We start from the raw sequence: 14,659 nt of genomic DNA, 5'->3' as shown, positions 1-14,659 counted from the left end.
AAGATGTTCAAGAAAGAAAAGAGAGGACCGTTTACCTTGATAGTCATAAAGGGTGCGCAGAGCATTCTAGATAATCTCTAAGGAGGAGAATGGCTCACAGTGGCCTCCTTCAATAGAGTTCACGCCGTGCTTTTACACACATTTTTCCCTTTGACCCTCTCAATAAGTTTATGGAAATAGACCCGCTCAGAATTAATTCTCATCGTTTAGTGCAAGAACATTAAAATTCAAGGTGAGGTGGCTGGTCTGTGGTCACACAGCCAGGAAATGGCAATGGCAAGGCTAGAACCCAGGTCTTCTGATTTACAGACTGGTGGCCCCTTCCCCTCGGCGATGTTGCCTCTTTCAGAGTCCAAAGGTCTCCTTTCGCGGGGAACTGAGTTAGCTTGGCTTAGGCTGTCCCAAACCAGAACCTAGGGTGTCTCCTTTTAGCCTCCAAATCCAGCCCCAGACCAGCTGTGCCCTGCACCCCCGGGGAGCCCTGAGTCGGAGCTCCTGGCCAGGTTGGGGGGCTTGAGCTCCTTTGTGGCTGAGCAAGGCGCGGCTCTATGAGTGACCAACGCCCTGAGCTCATGTGGCAGCAGCCGGCCCAGGTGTCAGCCTCTGGCCTTGCCTGGAGTTTGCTGGTCGTGGTCATAAGGGATTGTGGCCACACGTTTGTGCGATGGCCACCTGGGCCTAAAATCTCAGGGTGCTGCGTCAGGCCACGGTGAGCAGGGCAGGGAGGAATTACCCATCGAGGTATGTGTGGTTGCACCTGAGGGGGCAGTGCTCCCAGCCCAAGGTGGCAACAAGTAGTCCCCTGCTCTCTTGGACAGGAACACGGGCTTCCGCTGAGCACACGTGTCAAAGGTTTGCTGCGCGAACTCACAAATGGTGAGGTCAGACCCGAGCCGAAGTCAGACCCTCAACGGACTGAGCCACCCAGGCGCCCTCGGCTGTAGCCTTTTCTACATATCTTCAAAAGTTCCTCTAGTTCAGGGTGCCTGCGTGGCTCAGTTGGTTAAGCCTCCGACTTTGTTTCAGGTCACGATCTCATGGTTTGTGGGTTCGAGCCCCGTACCCTGCTCGCTGCTGTTAGCACAGAGCCTGCTTCAGATCTTCTGTCCCCCCCTTTTCTCTCTGCCTCTCCCCTGCTCTCTCAAAAAGAAACATTAAAAAAAAAAAAGAGAGAGAAAAATTTCCTCCAGTAAGAAAGAAAGCCTGCCTAGGGATAGGGAGGAGTTCCTCTGACCCCCCCAGGCCAGTTATCTTGAAAATCCCACCAGCTTCCGGCTGCTGCAATAGACCCTCGGGGTCCATTCCATCCCGGCACGGGTCGCCTACATTTCAGACTAGTCCCTCCTTCCGGAGCAGCAAGTTGTTTTATCAACAGGCCAACTTCAGGATTTGGAGTCTTTCCCCTGTCTCAGGATCTATGCGGATCACTCTTCCTCCAATGTTAACAGGCCACTCAGAGCTCCCTCTCAGCATCCATACACATCCCATCTGGAATTTGCTCTTCTTCTTCCAGCTTGTAAACGCTTCTGCGGTTGGAGATCTTTCCTGTCTGCAGGTCACAGTCAAAGGCATCCACGGAGGACAGGCTGCCAATGTGATAGAAGATTTTATGGTCCAGGGATCCATCCGATCCGTTGGAGATGTCCATGTGGCCAAGGACTTTCCCACGGTCAGGAAGGAGGGGCTACAGGGGCCCCTGGTGCCATCCAGAACTTCTGGGGCTGTTTCCTCAGCCACGGTGCCAGCTAAATCTCTCCCATCAGGATCCACCTTGCTCTTCTTGTCTTTACTGTGGTCAGGACAACTGCTGAGTGATCTTCCCAGTTCAAAGCACAGAACTTTGTTCCGACTGTGGCCATATAGCCCCCCGACTGGCGAAGGGCCACAGAGCTGACAGGACATCCACGATCACTTGCTGTGCTTGCTTGCTGAGCGAGTCCCACCAGCAAAACTCTTTTGCAGAAATCTCTACAAAGACCAGAGCGTTGGACGCCTCCTCCCACCCTGGAGATTGGTCGTACCGGCCGTACCCGGGCAAAACACACTTAATCTTTTTTTTTTTTTTTTTAATTTTTTTTACATTTATTTATTTTTGAGAAACAGAGTGAGATGAAGCGTGAGCGGGGGGAGGGGCAGAGAGAGAAGGAGACACAGAATCTGAAGCAGGTTCCAGGCTCCCAGCAAGCGGTCAGCACAGAGCCTGAGGCGGGGCTCGAACTCACGAACTGTGAGATCGTGACCTGATCCATCGATCAGGCTCCATCGACCGAGCCACCCAGGTGCCCCCAAAACGCACTTAATCTTAATGGAAGACATCGTCACGGGGGAGATCTTGGTGCTGGTGGCCCTCGGAGAGCTGGCTCAACCACAGTGCTTTTTAATGGATCGTTGCCCACACCTCTTTCTCCGCCACAGCCTGTACTCCATCCTGTTTCAAGGGGTGGCCCCCGGTTAGCCTGAATCAATCACCAACCCTGGTTCTCCAACCTACTGTGAAGGCCTTTTTGAAGATAGTATCGGGAAGGATGCTGGCTTTCCCACTGTAGGTGAGATGAGGTTCTACCATTTAAATTTTACTTTTAAGATGATAGGGTGGGGGCGCCTGGATGGCTCAGCTGGTCGAGAGTCTGACTCTTGATTTAAGATCAAAATCCACTTTCCCTTCTTCTGTAAGTGCTGAGACACAGGACCACCACCATGGCATAAAATACACTCAAAGCCTCTCGAAGCATCATAGATGCTTAAAACACAGTTTACCTACGTTCCAAAAACAGCACCCCAGTTAGCTAAAGAGCCTGTTCACCTTCACAAACCCCACAAGAAGACATTAAGGGGATATGGTGAAAAACACAAGGAACCTTGGAGTCAGGGGCATCAGAGTTTGTGAGAACTGGGGGCCAGTGACTCTGTGGGTGGTGGTTTCCTCATCAAGTGAAGCCAGTTTTGCTGAGCTGAGGACGCATGTGAATAAAGGGCCCAGCAGGGTCAGGAGAACTTGAAGGAAGATCTGCTCTCAGACAGATTCTCCTGAAACATCTAACTTCCAAGGACGAAGGCAAGATCGGCCATATAAGCAAGAAGAAGAAGAAAGCTGTCTGTATCAGATCCGTTAGACTGTTTTCCTCAGTGTGAGAGGCAGGGTCATCCAAACTGGACCAGGGATGGCTAGGGAGGAGCCCGCGGGAGGGAGGGCTCAGGCATATCCATCAGGGCTCCCAGATTCACGTTCCTGAGGGAAGCAAGGCTGGTACTTTGCTAACATGGCAAGTGCATCCGGGACATCTTGTAGGCAGGAGCAAATCAGAAACCAAACACTTGGATTCCCCAGATCAGGGAGACCTGAGTCCTCTAAGTTGTATACTTCCTGACCTAAAATCCTGCCCCTCGACTTTTGTCATGCCGACGTCTGAAGACGTGTCACCAACTTTATGGGTATGATTTTCATGTGAAATTTATTTATTCATTGACTTAGCGTCACGGACAGACTTGGTAACCTTGGAGATCTTGACTTCATTTGTTTCCTCTTTAAATACCTGTAGTGTTTCCTTATTTGACAATCCATCTCTGAAGTCTGACGCGGGAACAGTTCTGCAGTTTAATCTCCTTCTCTTGTCTGAAATGCATCAGTTTCCGGGCCACCTGGGTGGCTCCGCCGGTGAAGCGGCAGACTTTCGCCTCGGGACCGGGTATCGCAGTTTGTGAGTTTGAGCCCCGCCTCCGGCTTGGGATTCTCTCTCTCTCTCTCTCTCTCTCTCTGCCCCTCCCCCGCTTGTGTTTTTTTCTCTCTCGGTAAATAAATAGATAAACTTGAAAATGCGTCTGTTTCTGGGTCTTCTGGTCACCACTGAAACCCTGGGAGTGCTTACCACCAGACCCAAGAAAACTGCCCTTTGGAGCGTGGGGCGTCCCGATTGGGTGGGGGCCTGTGGTGCCCGCAGTGGAAGAATTCACCCAAAGCAGAACAAGAGAGATGGGAGTTTACTGAATACACTGCAAGAGAGCAGCAGCAGGACAGCAAAGGAGAGACCACCTGCCACAACGCGGTAGTGAGGGGCTATAGTTACAGGGTGGGGTGAGGGAGCATGGAAACATGGAATTTTCCCTTTTCGGTTAATCTTACCCACTGCCCAGTTGTGATTGGTCAGTGAGGGCCTGTGGCTGTTTCGAAGTGGGTCACTTAATGAGCCTGTTTGCGTTCAGCTCGGGGAGTCCCTACGGGCCCTTCTGCCTTGTTCAAGGTTCCGTTGCTCTAGCCTGTTGCTTCTACACGAAGAATGGCTGGTGCCAGCCCAGCCCAGCCCAGCAAGAATCTCATGAAGCAATAAAGCTTGGCTCTCACTGACCCTGTGTCTTATTTATTTAAAAAAATTTTTTTAGTGTTTATTTTTGAGACAGAGGGCGAGTGGGGGAGGGGCAGAGAGAGAGGGAGACACAGAATCCGAAGCAGGCTCCAGGCTCTGAGCTGTCAGCCCAGAACCTGACGCAGGGCTTGAACTCACGAACCACGAGATCATGACCTGAGCTGAAGTCAGAAGCTTAACCGACTGAGCTACCCAGGTGCCCCTGACCCCGTGTCTTCTATGTGTCTTCTGGCTCTGTTTCTGTCCCGGGTTATGTCTGATTCTTGGCCAAGTCTGGTTTGGGTCTGGTTCTGACCTGCATACAGCTACTTACGCCTCCATGGCAGGGAGTGGGGGAGATACACGGTCGGACCATTCGGAGAGCCTCGTCAGATGGGAGCCGACAGGAATTCGGATCTTTAGGTTATTTCTTCATTTATCTTGGGGATTCCGATACCTCCCGGGAAGCCCCGTTATGTTTTTGTGGGCACACACCAGCACGAGCTCAAATCACTTAAGAGAAAAAGTGGTTATTTTCCCTCCCTGGAATGGAGAGGAGCCCTATAGCAGCTGCAGCTCAACCAGCCGGTTAGTGTTGAGGTTCTGTGTTTTACTTCTTGACCTGTGAGTGAAGTGACTAAAACAGGTGGTTTGTTCTCTTTCTCTGTGTGTACGTTTATAAGAAGCATTCTGGGGGCGCCTGGGTGGCTCAGTCGGTTAAGCGGCCGACTTCGGTTCAGGTCATGATCTCGTGGTCCGTGAGTTCGAGCCCCGCGTCGGGCTCTGTGCTGACCGCTCAGAGCCTGGAGCCTGTTTCAGAGTCTGTGTCTCCCTCTCTCTCTGCCCCTCCCCCGTTCATGCTCTGTCTCTCTCTGTCTCAAAAATAAATAAATGTTAAAAAAAAAAAAAAAAGAAGCATTCTGCACCCAATTCCAATGTGTGTGTGTGTGTGTGTGTGTGTGTGTGTGTGTGTGTGTGTTGGGGGTGGTTCCCCACCCACCAAACAATTCTCGGACACTGGCAGGGTGTCCCTAATCCTCCAGTTCAAGTCAATTCCAATTCCAATTCCAATTCCAATTCCAATTCCAATACCATCCAATTCCCGTGACCCCTACCCTAAAAAATTAATTTGCTAGAGCAGCTCACAGAACTCAGAGAAACAGTTTACTTACTTAGATTACCGGTTTATTAGGGTGAAGGGATATAACTCAGGAACAGCCAGATGGAGGAGACACACAGGGCAAGGGGTGTGGGAAAGAGCGGGGAGCTTCCATGTTCTCCAAGAGCCACTGTCTCCGAATAGCCACCTGGTCACCGACCCAGCAGCTCTCTGAACCCCATCCCCTCTGGGGTCTTGATGGAGGCTTCATTAAATAGGCACGATTGATTAAATCATTAGCCATTGGCAGTCGAACTCGACCTCCAACCCCCTCTCCCCTCCTTGTAGGTTGGGGGTAAAACCAAAAGCCTCTAATCACATAGTTGGCTCAAGTGGCAAACAGCTCTCACCCTTAGGTGACGTCCAAAAGTCACCAAAAAAAGACTCCTCGATTTCTCCTATCACTTAGGGAATTCCAATGGTTTTAGGGGCTCTGGGCCAGAAACGGGATGAACACCAAACACAGTATACATTTCTTATTATAAAGCACAACATCGCAATTTAAAATTTTTTTTGAACATTTATTTATTTTTGAGACAGAGAGAGACAGAGCATGGGTGGGGGAGGGCAGAGAGAGAGGGAGACGCAGAATCCAAAGCAGGCTCCGAGCTGTCAGCACAGAGCCCGAAGCGGGGCTTGAACTCTCGGACCGCAAGATCACAACCTGAGCCGAAGTCGGATGCTTAACCGACTGAGCCACCCAGATGCCCCACAACATTGCAATTTTAAAAAAGCTTTTCCCTATCTTGTGAATGATGGTAACTTACCTTTCACAATGGTCTATTTATAATCTCTCTGTAGCTCATTCTCTCTCTCTCTCTCTCTCTCTCTCTCTCTCTCTCTCGGAGTCTTTCACATCTGCGACTCTTTTGGCTCTACTCTTTTCCAGTATTGGCTTCATCCCTGGGCCGGTGGCTGGACTTCTAGGCATCACGCGTAGATATAGCAACACTTGAAGGGGAAAACAAGGGCCTCTTCCTTCTATGACTCTTTCTTAGAGATAAGGAGATCTTTCCCGGAATTTCCATCAGGTTCTGTCATGTGTCACGGGTAGAACTGGGGTATGTGTCTCCATTCCGACACAGAGCCCTGACAAGGGAAATGACATTAGCAGGACTGGCTAAGATGAATCATTTGGAGTGAAAAGAATATTGGAAAATTAGCCACAACGACCACCGCAGTGTTCCCCATAATAAGAAGAACCAGAGTGGCTTTGGACTTTTCGTCTGTAACACACTATGCTAGAAGCAATGGGGTATCTCTAATGTGTGAACAGAAGACAAATAAGGTGGCATGCAAGGCTCCATAAAATATATATTGCATAGGGGCGCCTGGGTGGTGCAGTCGGTTAAGCGTCTGACTTCAGCCAGGTCACGATCTCGCGGTCCGTGGGTTCGAGCCCCGCGTCAGGCTCTGGGCTGATGGCTCAGAGCCTGGAGCCTGTTTCCGATTCTGTGTCTCCCTCTCTCTCTGCCCCTCCCCCGTTCATGCTCTGACTCATATTGCATAGCTTTTCTAAAAAGCGGCTACTTGAGAAATCACCCACTCTATAATGAAGAGTTCTTCAGAATAAAGAATACCGGAAAGCCAGGCACGTGCTGAGAACCCAGCGAGTATGAGTATGGTATGCAGAATAATGGCCCCCCAACGACGTCTATACTCTAACCCCCAGAACCTCTGAGCGTTCCCTTTTGCGTGGCAAAGGGACTTTGCAGATGTGATTCATTTAAGGATCGTGCATGCAAATATTATCAAGTAGGCCCAGTATAACCTCCAAGGTCCCTACAAGAGGAGAGCAAGCGGGTCAAGGTCAGAACAAGGAGATACGATGAAGCAGAGGTTAGAGCCATGGACTTCGAAGATGGAGGAAAGAGCCACGAGCCAAGGCAGCCTTTAGATGCTGGAAAAGGCGAGAAAATGGATTCCCCCCTCCCCCCAGAACCCCCAGCAGGATCGCAGCCCTGCTCACATCGTGATCTTATCCCCACAAAACCCATCGCAGACTTGTGACCTCGGTAAAATACTAACGTTTTTGAAAGACTCCAACTACCTCCATTTTGAGCTCAAACTTTCTGACTGATTTAAGTTCTTCTCTTCCGGCTTATCTCTTAGCTCGGGCAAAAGACCCTTCGGGCAAAGCATCCGGTGATGAAAACCGAAACTACCCCCTCGAGCGAGTGCTAAGTGACAGCCCTGAGCCAGTGAGACCCTGGGGGGAGGGTGGGGGCTGGCTCCAAGACACTGATGGACCCGATCATTACTGCCCACCCACCAGTACCCGCCAACCTTTGCCCCACACTTTCCTTGTGTAGCCCTGGAAGCTTTTTTCTGGCACTTTGGTGACGTCTTTGAGAAGCTACTTTGCTGTCTTCCTGGTGTTGGCTTCACGGAAGTAAATCCCTTTCTCGTGTCACCTCCACTCGTCTCTGCCTTTGGATTTTGTCAGTGGTGCGTGGCCGAACGGGGTCCGATTGTGACCCCCCTGGAGTCAGGTGCCCATCGCCCTTGGGCCCTGGCTACATTTTCTTGTTTCAAGCCAAGTAAATCTGTGGTCATGTGTTACAACCACAACCTATAAACGTTTATCATTGGCCAAAATCGATTCAAGAAGAGGTAGAAAATCTGAATAGACCAGCAGCCTCAGAAGAAACAGAAACTTTTCCCTTTTTTTCTTCTTATTTTCAAACTAAATATAGCTCCTAAAAAAAAAAAAAAATGGCATCAGCCAGTCTTCTAGATGAATGCCGTCAAACCTTCAAAGAACGGATAATTCTTTCTTCTTTTTTTAAGTTTATTTACACGTGTGGCGGAGGAGAGGGGAAGAGAGAGAGGGAGGCAGAGAATCCTGAGCAGGCTCCATGCTGTCAGCGCAGAGCCCGATGCGGGGCTTGAACTCGCAAACCGTGAAATCATGACCTGAGCCCAAACCAAGAGTCGGATGCTTAACTGACTGAGCCACTCAGGCGCCCCCAAAGAACAGGTAATTCTGATGATATTCTAATAATTACAAAGTGTAAAAACAGAAAGCTTCACAATTGATTCTACGAGGTTATAAATGGTGTGATAACTAACTTGGACAAAGGCAGGGAAAACATATACAAAAGAGTGCACAGATATAAAAATCCTGAATGAAACACTAGTAATAAATTCACCACCATAGACTACTGATACTATACCATAATCAAGGGGAATTTATTCCAGGAATCAGTGATGGTTACACATCAGGGAAGCTATGATGAACTTCACATTGAAATCCTCAAAGAAAAGAAAATGTGATTACTTCAGTGAACACTGGGGGGAAAAAAGCAGACAAAAGTAACTTCAATATGTGCCTTCTAAAAATCTCTTAGCGGGAGCCACAGAGGAACATAGTAATGACAATTTTCCAAACATCATCAGCAAAGTCAATACATTACTCATCTAGGGGGAATCAGACATGAATTGAAGTAGGGATATGATTGACCGGGAAGTCCCAGTATCTTAACGAGACACAATCTTTCTGAATAAATCTGCGGATATCATGGCATGTCAGTCAAGATCCTAGCACTGTCCAAGTCAAGCATGCTTTCCCACAACCATTCTTGAAGTAATCCTTTGCTTATGTATTGACTCCAACGGCCAAATAGGACTTTCTAGTGTAAGAGAAGGCCTATGGATGAGGTCCATGTCTTGGCTGACCACCGTTTCCTTGATCAAGTTATCTAGTCTTAACGTAACTGTGTGTTGTTTTAAACTATCAATTGGGGCGCCTGGGTGGCGCAGTCGGTTAAGCGTCCGACTTCAGCCAGGTCAAGATCTCGCCGTCCAGGAGTTCGAGCTGATGGCTCAGAGCCTGGAGCCTGTTTCCGATTCTGTGTCTCCCTCTCTCTCTGCCCCTCCCCCCGTTCATGCTGTCTCTCTCTGTCCCAAAAAAATAAACGTTGAAAAAAAAAATTTTAAACTAATTATCAATTGACAAGATCTACTTTTCTTCCCCATTACTTTCCTTTTTCAGAAAGGTATTCGTTTTGGGGGCCAGCTGGTTGGCTCAGTCGGTTAAGCATCTGACTCTTGATTTTGGCTCAGGTCACAATCTCACGGTTTGTGAGACAGAGCCCCACGTAGGGCTCTGGGCTGACAGTACTGAGCCTACTTGGGATTCTCTCTCTCTCCCTCTCTCTTCCCCTCCCCCCACCTCTCTCACACACAAAATAAATGAACATTAAAAAAGAAATAAAATAGGGGTGCCTGGGTGGCTCAGTTGGGTAGGCATCTGACTTCGGCTCTGGTCATGATCTCACGGTTCGTGGGTTCGAGCCCCGCGTCGGGCTCTGTGCTGACCGCTCAGAGCCTGGAGCCTGCTTCGGATTCTGTGTCTCCCTCTCTCTCTCTCTGCCCCTCCCCCACTCACGCTCTATCTGTCTGTCTGTCTCTCTCAAAAATAAACAATAAAAAAAATTAAAATTAAACAGTTAAAAAAAAGAATGAGTGGTGTCCTTATATAAACAGGGACACAGAGGTAGACGCCCAGGGAGAATGCCAAGTGGTGGTGGAGACAGAGATTGGGATTATGTGGCCACAAAAGAAGGAATATCACGGACTGCAGGCAGCCACCAGGAGCTAGGAGAGAAGCATGGAACAGATTCCCCCTCTGAGCCCCCAAGAGGGAACCAATCCTGCTAAGTCCTTGATTGGAGACATCCTGCCTCCAGAACTATGAAAGAATGACCTTCTGTGGTTTCAAGCCATCAAGGTTGTGGTAACTTGTCGCAGCAGCCATAGGGAACTCAGACAGGTGCATGCTATCCGTAAGATTTTGATAGTGACCTTGATCATCTGGTTGAGGGAGCGTTGCCAGTTTTCTCCACTTTAAAGTGACAAATCCCCCACCCCGCCCCCACTGTTGCAGACTGTGCCCTTTGGAAGGAAGTCACTGGGCACAGCCCCCTTAGGGAGTGAGAAATGATGCTTCCCATCACAAGGAGGCTTTGTTGCTGTTGTGAAAGCGATTTCTGCCTCCAGTATATTCATATATGGTATTACCAATGTAAAGGACTGGAATTATCTGTTGAAGAACTTGTCCGTAGCAACTTTGTTAAATCCCCTTATGAATTCTATTGGCTTTCTTTCCCGTTTGCTTAATTTGGATCGTGTGTAATTGTAACTGCAATTGTAATGCTTTGGCCTCTCTCTCTCTCTCTCTCTCTCTATATATATATATAAATCTATACACACACACATATATATCACACTTCCGTTCCACGTCTGGTTATATTGGCCAAGGCTCCGGAATACTAGTAAAGAACGACCGTGATTGGAGAGTCAGCGTATATCCTAGGGTTTTTGTCTATTGGGACCCTCACCTCCTCCTCCACTTTCCTGCATGTAAATTCTGGTGAGACTATTACCAATCACAGAGCCCAACCCTTTGGAGACAGGCCTGAGTGCATGGTCCAGGTCTAGGCAAACATTAGACCCTCTTTTCCTTCCCCGGGATGATTTTCCCAAAAGTGGGCAAGAAACCTCCATCTGACCACTCAAGTTTTCTCTCTGGTTTTTGTCTGTTTATTTGTTTGGAGCTAGAAGAGAGAGGACCTTATTATCTGGTTTACGGGGTGGGAAAGAAAGGGGTGAGGGTTCCCAGAGGCAGCTCTGCCCAGCACAGGAAAAGAGAGGCTGCCTATGTAGAAAAAAATGAAACCAAGGAGAGAATCAAAACCGGTGGGAAGACGAGGGAAGGGGAGGAGAGATGGGGGACAGGGAGAACACTAAAGACCTTGATTTAAAATCCCTGCATCCAAACTGCCTGGCTTGGGGAGCCCCAAACTTTATGCTTTCCATTTTCTTTGCTTAAGTTGGATCGTTTCTGCAAGAGAAGGAATTTCCACTATTACAGAAATCACCCTATCCTGGTAACTAACGTCTGCGGGGCAAGGATCGTGTACCAGACTGAAGGCACGTCGTTCACCGACACAACCTCATTTCATCCTCACCAGAACCAGCGGTGCAGAAACTATTCCGAGTTTACAGAGGAGGCAACGGAGGGTCTAGGAGGCAAGCAAGTTGCTCTGCTCTCCCGGGGACCACCCGGCAGGTGTCCCTCAAATCCTCCTTTGTGGACGAAAAGGTCCTGGTTCTCCCACTTCAGGCTGATTCAGGATAAATACCCAAGAAGCCCGGCCGAACGGGAATCGTTCTGTTTGGGAAATGTGGGCTTGTCGCTCTATTCTGGTAGATTCTAAGTTCTGTAACACAGTTGGTGGGGGGAAAGGGAGTACGTCAATTCCAAACTCAGCCTCAAAAGCGGGTGCTGGGCGCACTCCGCAGAGCGGGGGCCACCAAAGCCCAGGTGTGTGCCCAGCCCGCGCCCCTGGCTGGCCGCCAGCCCCGTCCCGGAGCGAGGACTCGAGGTCCTTCCTGGCCGCACGTTTCAGAACCTGAAACCCCCGGGGCAGGCGGAGGGCCGGGGCGAGCCCTGGCGTCCGCGGCTCCGAGGGCCCAGCCCCCGGAACGCTTTCTGGGTGTTTCCAGAGCTTTTGCAAACGCTGCCTTCCCGGTAGGAGTCGCGTCCGCAGCGGTGCAGGGGTGCAAGAGAGGCGCCCAAGGTCGCGTCCGGGCAGGGGGCGCGCACGGCGGGGCCCCGGGCTGCGGGCGGGCTCCCGGCGCGCGGCGGGAGGTCTGGGGCGGGGACTGGAGTGGGGGCGGCACTGCGCGCTCCAGGAGGCCGTCTCCACGCTCTCCGGCCGCAGAACTCCGGGCGCATGGAGGCTATAGAGGTGTCCGAGCCGAGCGGCCAGGGGGCCACCCCCGAGCGTCGTGGGCCTCGCTGCCAGCTTCTGCCCGGCTTCCGAGAGGAGCTGCGGGCGCTCCTGATTCTGGCGGGCCCCGCGGTGAGTAAGGTAGCCTCCGTCGGAGGCTGGGCCCGGCGGGTCGGGGGCCCGGCACGCGTGTCGCCCCGGGTGATCTAGGGGGAGGGAGGGGGTCAGAGCGAGCTGGCGGCAGACGCGCGGGCGCCCGGGGACTCGGTGCCCAGAGCCGCGCGGGCGCGCGTCCCGGTGCCTCCGCGTGCGTCCCGGGTCGCGCTCTGCACCGTCCCGGGGGCCGACCCGCCGGGCACAGGTGGCGCAGCTGGCCCTCGCCCGGGCATGGGGAGCCCCGAAGGAACCGGGACCTGCTGGCCTGAAGGCGCTCCACGGGTGCCTTCCCTGGGGGAGGATTCCAGCGAAGCAAGCCGGTTCCCGAACCGCAGAACATTCGGGGAATCTGGTTGGCTTGAAAACTAGCTGTCGAGTCGGGATTTCAGGTCGCTAAATGGTCTCGAGGCAGGGAGGAGGAAGGTGAATTGCCCGTCTCTCTTGGATTTAGATCTCCGGACCCTTCGGGATTATTGTCACCCTCTGCACGAGGAAACCAGAGGCATCGTGTCTCACTCTCCTCCCCCGTTATTGTGTGTGTTAAAGACGTAGAAAGTTTTTAATGTGGTTCTCTGTGGGGCTGAGGTTTTTTTCTTATTCTACGGTTAGGGCTTTCTCTGCGTTGTCTATTTAAAAGTAATGTGGGTTTTGAAAGCCACAGGAACCACAGAAAAATAGAATCCCAGCCCTGCTCTCCTGACAGTTTGGGTGGTTTCCAAAGTGAACCGAGGAAGAGTCATTTCACTGGACAAGAAGAACCAGTCGGGGTTTCAAGGCGGGAATAAGCTTTTGGCCACTTGGTAGGAGTTCTGCACCGGCTAAGGCGGTCACGTGGCACTTCCTGGCGTGGTGACATCACTGGTTGAGGGATCTCATGATACCTGCTGTGGCGTGCCTGGGGGCAAGAGTAATGCCAGGGATAAAGCCGTGGAATGAAATTCTATCTAGCAGGAAGGTGTTTGTGAACCTCTTCTTGGAGAATGGAGAGAATGCGTGGTTTGGAATCTCTGTATCTGGGGGGCTATTCCCTGCTTTGATCTCAGAAGGCAGGTTGGGAAACGACTATGTGAATTTGAGGAGTTCCCGAACCTCTTCTAGCTTTTGTTTATTCATCCCTAAAATAAGGATAGAAATCTGGGCTTTGGCTCAATGTGCTGTCAGACTTGCTGTGAGAAAAGGCTTCTATAAGGCTGTTACTGCTCTAATAATACAACACCACAAGGCGGCTTGCTGAGACCTAGCCTCTCCCAGGACAAGTCCTTCGTTTCTCTGGTCCCCATTGAAACCTGGTCTCCCTTGATGTAGGGGAAAATCTTCTGGGTCTCTAGGGATCAGCACTAGCCTGCGTTGTTGACCTGTTGGGCCCTTTGTGTTTGTTGGAACCCCTGTGTTTGTATGTATATGACTGTGTTAATTACTGATACAATGTATATTCCTTACAGACAAAAATAGAAAACCAGGACAAAGAAGGTAACAAAAACACTCTGAAACTTACCCACTCAGGCAATTTGGGAATTTCCTTCCAGCCCTTTGGGTGGGGGTTTGTACTGACTGCTTTACCCAATGTATATTACTTACAGACAAAAGTAGAAAACCAGGACAAAGAAGGTAACAAAAACACTCTGAAACTTACCCACCCAGGCAATTTGGGAATTTCCTTCCAGCCCTTTGGGTGGGGGTTTGTATGTGACTGCTTTACCCAAAGAGGTCATACAGTGCTGTCACTCATTATTTAGTCTCTTTCCACACTCAGTGTCCCATACTAAGGCTCCACCATCAATTAGGTAGGATGCCTGGTCTGAATCTCCTCTTTGTGATTTTGTCTCTCCCATTGACTGCCTCCCTTCCAGCCTCTCATATTAACATGGATCCAAGATAGTATCGAGGCCCAGGTATTAGGACTGACTTCTCTTCCACTCCGAATGAACTTCAGATGAGGCCTGTAAGGAGAGAATATGCCTAAGGCAAGGGAACAAGGTGCATATCAGAAAACATGTTGGTGCATGTTCCATTTATTCTGCAGAAAACGTATTTGTGAGGGAGGGAGGCGTATTTGTGAGGGAGGGAGGCGGCGGTTGAAACTACCTAGCCTTGGGCTTTTCTACTTTGTCTTTGTCATTAGCATTTTATCTTCACTGCCAGGCTGAGTCTGAGTCCTGAAAAATAATCCCAAGGAGGGATTGCCTGCTCTCTAGGAGCATGGGCTGTGCGCAGCATTGCCGAGGGTGGAAAAGAAGGGGGGAATCGCCTGGACCCAAACTGAGGGA

At 50.5% G+C, this 14,659-nt stretch overlaps 1 protein-coding gene and 1 pseudogene across 1 annotated transcript in view; one reads left to right on the top strand and one right to left on the bottom strand.

The window, feature by feature from the left end:
• Positions 1–1,207: 1,207 nt before the first annotated feature.
• Positions 1,208–12,241, bottom strand: LOC106981404 (regucalcin-like; annotated as a pseudogene).
• LOC106981405 (multidrug and toxin extrusion protein 1) overlaps positions 12,195–14,659 on the top strand; it is a 37,743-nt gene continuing 35,278 nt past the window's right edge. Inside the window, exon 1 of the mRNA XM_053211795.1 lies at positions 12,195–12,368. Within this exon, the coding sequence (XP_053067770.1) occupies positions 12,240–12,368 (129 nt within the window). The 5' untranslated portion in view covers positions 12,195–12,239. The remainder of the gene's footprint in view (positions 12,369–14,659) is intronic.

This window comes from Acinonyx jubatus, chromosome E1, assembly GCF_027475565.1.
Source record: "Acinonyx jubatus isolate Ajub_Pintada_27869175 chromosome E1, VMU_Ajub_asm_v1.0, whole genome shotgun sequence".
NCBI classification, from domain to species: domain Eukaryota; kingdom Metazoa; phylum Chordata; class Mammalia; order Carnivora; family Felidae; genus Acinonyx; species Acinonyx jubatus.
Note: the sequence above shows the minus strand (reverse complement) of the source record. Positions and strands in the feature narration are given on the sequence as shown.